At 37.4% G+C, this 6,497-nt stretch overlaps 1 protein-coding gene across 1 annotated transcript; it reads right to left on the reverse strand.

Moving 5' to 3' along the window:
* Window positions 1–3,211: 3,211 nt before the first annotated feature.
* Window positions 3,212–6,280, reverse strand: LOC124363709. The gene is made up of 3 exons (XM_046818971.1): window positions 6,175–6,280; window positions 5,360–5,493; window positions 3,212–3,472 (listed from the first exon to the last, which is right to left on the reverse strand). Exons 1-3 carry the CDS (start codon window positions 6,278–6,280, stop codon window positions 3,380–3,382), a joined length of 333 nt encoding a protein of 110 aa, XP_046674927.1. The 3' UTR covers window positions 3,212–3,379.
* Between the last annotated feature and the right edge of the window lie 217 nt (window positions 6,281–6,497).

The raw sequence follows: 6,497 nt of genomic DNA on the forward strand, positions 1-6,497 counted from the left end.
TATCTCTTAAAGAAGAAGCATAAATAAACCAAAATTGGTAATACATTTAATTGTTCATTACTAGGCCTTCCACGCTGTATTTCTAGATGCCCATGTAACTCGTTGATGAAAATAATCCAATTTTAAGCTAAAAAAAAACTATGTTTATGGTTGACCAAGACCTGGAAGGATGCCAAGGTGATCATGATACCCAAGCCCGGCAAGGACCCTCTCTTCCCGGAGAACCACAGGCCGATCTCCCTCCTGCCTGTGCTCTCCAAGATTCTGGAGAAGATCGTCTTGGCGAGATTCCCTGAGGAGTTCTTCACGTCTATCAGGACAGATCAATTCGGCTTCCGCACTGGCCACTCCACCACCCTTCAGCTTCGCAGAGTCCTGAACAACATCACCGGAGCTGTAGGAAGGAAGCACCACTCCACTTCGGTCCTGATAGACGTGAGCAAAGCCTTCGACAAGGTGTGGCACGAGGGACTGCTCTTCAAGCTGTCATCGTCTCCATTGCCTGGCAGGATTTTCCGGCTGCTCCGCAGCTATCTCCACCTCCGGACCTTCTCCGTCAGCGTTGCCCGATCCACCTCCACGACCCGCCCAGTGACATCTGGTGTGCCACAGGGATCAGTCCTCGGCCCGATCCTGTACCTGTGGTACACAAACGACTTTCCGGTCGCTCCGAGAGTGCAGCTCTCCCTGTACGCGGACGATACGCTTCTCACGGCCACTTCTGCCAACCTGAGGATGGCTGGGTTCTACATCCAGCGGCAGCTGCACCTACTGGAGCCCTGGTTGACCAAGTGGAGGATCAAGGTCAACGTTGACACATTTGAAGCCATAAACTTCACGAGGACAAGGAGACAAGTGGACGGCCGTCACCTGTCACTCAACGGCGACGACATACCGTGGAAGACTTCAGTCAAGTACCTGGGGGTACTCCTGGACTCCAGGCTGACCTTCACACCCCACGTCAAGAGGATCTGTGGCCAAGCGAGGAAGGGCTTCGGCAGCATCGGCCCCCTGCTCAACTCCACGAAGCTACCGACCAGGACGAAGGTCCTGCTCTACACGGCTCTGATACGACCAGTGCTCACATATGCGGCCCCAGCATGGTACCACCTCACCTGCAAGACCGCAAGGAGGCAGTTGCTCGCTGTCCAGAGCGTGTGTCTCCGGCGGGCCACTGGGTCGCCCTGGTTCGTGAGGAACACCTTAGTTAGGGCTTCGTCCAACGTCCCTACTATCAGGAGCTTCGTAGAAGGCCTGACATCGAGCCTTGAGGAAGCTGCAGAGTCCTCACCGTGGGATCACATCCGTGAGCTTCGCGCCCAGGAGGTCCCCCAACTGCGTCTTCCCATGGATGACTGATGACATCGACTACAACTTCGACTGCACCACGACACTTCACCCCACTGACAGGTAGCGAAAGCTTTGACCCTCGAGACACAAGGCAAAAGCCTAACCGGCAGAGGCCTTGAAAGATGTGGGGGATCCACCCCCCCCACAGTCACAGCGACTTGGACTTGGATATTAAGTTTTAAAGGACTTGAGAGTATTCCAGAAAACTTAAATTAATACAAACCGATACAACAGGGGTATTGAGGGATTCAACATAGCGTAAAGTTAATTATAGATCAAATTTGCTGTACTGTTGGAAGAATTTTAAAGAGTTCTTGTAATTAAAATCTTACAAACGCTAATGTATGTACTGTTTAAAAAATATTAAAAATCATGTAGGGTCCCCTTTAAATCGTTTAGATCTCCTTCATTCCCAAGATAGCGATTCATTCAATATACAACACATCACTGTTATTTAACTTCCAACCTAACCTATCCCATATTGAGAAAGAAACAAAAAGCCAGGCCAAACATTTTATTTTCGATAAGTAAAAAAATGATTATTAATCAAAGTGTGCTTCATTTTACGTAGTATAAACTTGAGAATAAAATTCATAAGAAGTGCTTTAGTGGATTAAATAAATATCACACTTATTTGCTATGTGGTTAAATAATTGGTTTTACGTTTATAAACATATTATAAAACTTCGGCGTTCATAGGTAAAAGTATAATAAAATTATAATAAACTATGCTGTTCCTTAATAATTGAATAATACTAACAATTTATAAATGTTATTATAAACTTTGTAGGCTATAATTTAAGTTAAAATATGTATTTCAGTGTCATCTACTATTGTAGATTTGATCTCTGAAATGAACCAAGTGGTCAGGCTATATTAGCTAACTAGAAAATTAAAATTAAAACAAATAATTATTATTCATTATTTTCTCATAACATAATTTGTACATAATTTGAAACCTTTACAGTATGTACCTGGGTTATAACACCAGGGAGGGACATGTTTGTTGTTTTTTTTCTAAATATAATTACATAAAAATTATATAGAAATTAGTTTTTTCATACAAGAACACATACATGGCACTTCTTCCATTCACACTCCATGTACTTATTATGAAAAGGTTATATCCAATAATAATTTTTAATTGGGGATTGTATTAACAAATTGAAATTCATGCTACTCCTAATTGCTTTTTTTATTTGCTTGTAATAAAAATGACACCTTAAAAAAGCTCTCACCAAAATTTTTGTTCAAAATTATTCCAAATGAAAACTAATTACACAGTTTAAAAACTTCCTCATTGTTCATTGCTTCATCACAAATATAACTTGGAACATTAACTAGCATCAGTGTAACCAAACTCAATTACAAGAATACTTTATTCAAAGTGATTTAATTCCTATGAAATAGCATTTGGTGGCCAGAAAGAGAGAAAATGCACGATATCCTATTATAATGTAAACACTGATTTAATTAGACTGGTTTATTTTTGATAACATGTATTATGAGTATATATTAAAGCTAAACATCTAGAGAAGGGTCGATCCATGTCAATTTTATTCAACTCATTCAATTTACCTCAGCATTATAGACGTTGTTACAGTTTTTGTAATTACTCTTGAAGCTCACCTAATTGACGTAAGAGATCTGGAAGAAGAGGTGTCATTACAGCATTTTTATGCTCTCTAAATTTTTTGCTGTTGCTGTTGTTATATATAAAACACAACATAGATCTATGCGGTTTGAGGTAACAATTTAAAATCTGGCATTTCTTCTAGTCTCAGTATTCATTATAAAAATCTAAATTTGTGAGGTAAAATACTTAGTTAAATTATGTTGATTTTACGTGAAATGACCCTAAACTCCAATGTTGTCCAGATTTCAAACATTAACTTACATCCAATATATTACTATTATCATCACCATTCTTTTTAATTGGTATAATTTTTTAATTATTTTTAAAAATTACGTGAATATGGTTTTGGTACAGTTTATCGTAGACTGTATGCAGATGCAAGATAACGATTGATTATTCTAGACCGAAGAGGCTAGCAGTGAGACGTCCAAGCTCTGGCCCAAGTTGAATAATCACCATGTAGTAGGTCGTCATTGACACTATCATCTGCAAACATGCAAAAAATAGAAGATCAATTTAGCGCACCACTAACTGTCCAAGCTGGTGTACCACAAGGTTCGGTGCTATCGGCTACCTTATTTTTAGTTTTTATAAACGATTTACTTGAATTACCCTTTCAAGGTCAAACAGTGCTTTTGCAGATGACATTGCTTTTTTTTTTCAGAGAAAAATATTTATGATATCTGGGTGAATATAAATAAGGATTTAGAACTATTAAGGTCATGGTGTTGTGTGAACAAAATGGTAATTAATGTTAAGAAAACAAGATATGTAAATTTTAGTTTAGTTAATAGTTTTGAATTTCCTGCAGGGTTAACTCTGCACAATTTGAACTGTTTGTCGAAAGATTGCAAATGTGAAGTGATAGAAAAAAATACTAGTTTTAAGTACTTGGGTATTAACTTAGACGAAAATTTAAATTGGCAAAATCACATTTCATTATTACATAAGAAAATCAAATATTCAATCAGAACTTTTTATTATTTGAAGAATTTCTGTGAACCCAGTCTATTACGAATTCTTTACTTTGCTCTAATTGATTCCAGGTTACAATATGGTGTGCAATGCTGGGGGGGAACCTTTAAAAAACTATTTGGAAAAACTCAGAGTATCCCAAAATCATATTATAAGAATAATACTCAACTGTCACAAATTAATTACATCTATGTATATTCTAAATCTACTATCTGCTCACTTAAGTTGTTTTTATATTTACTTTGGAATGAGTCTTATAATGTACGGTACAAGCATGTAGACCTATTAGTGTTATTAAAGTAAGAAATTTGTAATTTTTCTTTTGTCATATAATGTAATATTATAATCTTTAGTTCCTCAATTTAACACAGGCGCCACGGAGTGCGAGTTTTTAATTTGTTGCTGGACTCACAAATTGATGGTTTATATTGTAATTTTCTAAAATTAATTATCGTTGGCCACAATTACTGGATACTGTGGTCAACTTATATTCCTACGATTAAGTTGTTTTTGTATGCATAATTTTAAAGGAATAAATTTCATTATTTCATTTATTTCAGATTTAAAAAACACAATATCATATTTGTTGGCTGAGCGTTAGCGAACCGTACCGCTCGAGGGACTGGACAAATTTCGTTTCTCTGTCTTTCTATACCATACATCGTGAACGAGCTGACCTATAGATTAAAAATTTGGCATTAAGCATAATTGTTATAAAGATGACATCGAGTTCGATGATGGTTCATGTCATTCAGTGGGATTTGGCTGAGCGTTAGCGAATATATTTACCTTGATTTGATGGGTAACCGTAATATCAATGCGATTATCAAAAAGATTACAAAACTGAATTAAAATCATGTGACATTTAAACCAGCTCTATATACCAGCCTCTACAGTCAAAGCAGGTTGGGGGTGCCACACACTTATGTCCAAGCAAGCAACAGCCCTTAACACTTTAGGGGACCACACCAACGTCACCGCTAACAGTGATCTTCTGCAGTAGACTAGACCTATCGATCTACCCTTGACCCCAATATCTCGACATTTGCGGTTATTGATGTGCCGCTCCTGGACATCCATAAGGTTGCCCAGATTTAAGAGACACATCGGTTATTGCTGTACCCAGTGTGAGTTCAAGTGGAAGGTTGGTATATACCTTCGGAGTTAGCTCCTTCGAAAACTACCAAGTTAGAAAATATGTACAAAAAAATTTAGAAAAATTCCTATGTTGAAAAATGTATAAAGAATTAGTTAAGTGAATACCAATAAATATAGTGAAATATTTTTGGAACTTAATAAAAGATAAAATGGTTTTAGTAGTGATTTTTAGAAAGGTCCTTGAACTGAAATTATACAGTGCACATTAGATAGGCAGGTAAATATACAAAACAAACTTACCGAAATGATGAGTTGACGGTCTATGGGAAAAAAGCCACAAGCCGACACGGCAAGCGGATCTCGGTGTAACTGTTTCACGAACAGGACCACCTGCAAATTTAACGGAAACAGATTCTGGGCTTTGTGATCCGACGCTTATTACAAATTATTTACAGACTTCCAGCCTCGAACGCAAAAGTCCGGAAGGTGGCTTGAATTGTGTGGTTGTAAGTTCATACATCACGGGGAATAGAAAGCAACCAATTGATTCCGTGCAATTTAGAAATAAAGTTATTTATTAATTATTTCGTTTTTAATACCTTTTTATAAGGTACGGTGTTGTGATAATATAAACAGTCGTTATTTGACACATTAAAACAGTAAAAGTTTTACATCCAAGTAAACAAAATATATATAAAATATATATTATCACATTAGTTAAATTATGCGAATATTATAACTAAAACACATATGCAATAATTATTATTAACCTTTTCTTAAAAGGATAGCTGGTTGGCGCTCTGCTGCCCATCTTCAGTAGAGCTTCATTTAAGCTATAGTGGCTCTTTATCTGTGATTTGAATGATCGAATCGTTTTTATTGATTTAATTCAGAAGCTACATTAGGAAATGATAACTGCATTTCTTGCCAGGAATCACAGGAAATTGTTGAAAGCTCTAGGGTTCCCCAAGGATGGGTACTTGGACCGATTCTCTTCTTGCTGTATTTTAATGATGTTTTTAGAAGTGTGACTTGTGCTGATTTATGCTTGTTTGCTGACTACAGTTTAAGTGTTATCAACCATTCTCCTAATGGTCTTGAGACTGACGTGTTACAGATTGGATCCCTTTTTACAAATACTACGCTGTCTTTGAAAGCCACCTGAGATATGGTATAGCCATCTGGGGCAGCTCCTCGAAAACTAACACTAACAGGATCCATGGTGCTGCAAAAGAAAGCAATCCGCATAATGTCAGGATTAGGACCAATAGATTCATGCAAGGGAAGCTTTTAAAAAACTTAAATATTCTAACAACAGTTGTGCCCTCTATTCATATTAGAAGTAGTAACTGTCCATACCCAGTCAACAAAAAACATACCAAGAAGAGGAGAATGTACATTCACACAACACAAGAGCAGCAAACCATTACTCACTTAC

The sequence above is a fragment of the Homalodisca vitripennis genome, chromosome 5 (assembly GCF_021130785.1).
Source record: "Homalodisca vitripennis isolate AUS2020 chromosome 5, UT_GWSS_2.1, whole genome shotgun sequence".
Classification (NCBI taxonomy): domain Eukaryota; kingdom Metazoa; phylum Arthropoda; class Insecta; order Hemiptera; family Cicadellidae; genus Homalodisca; species Homalodisca vitripennis.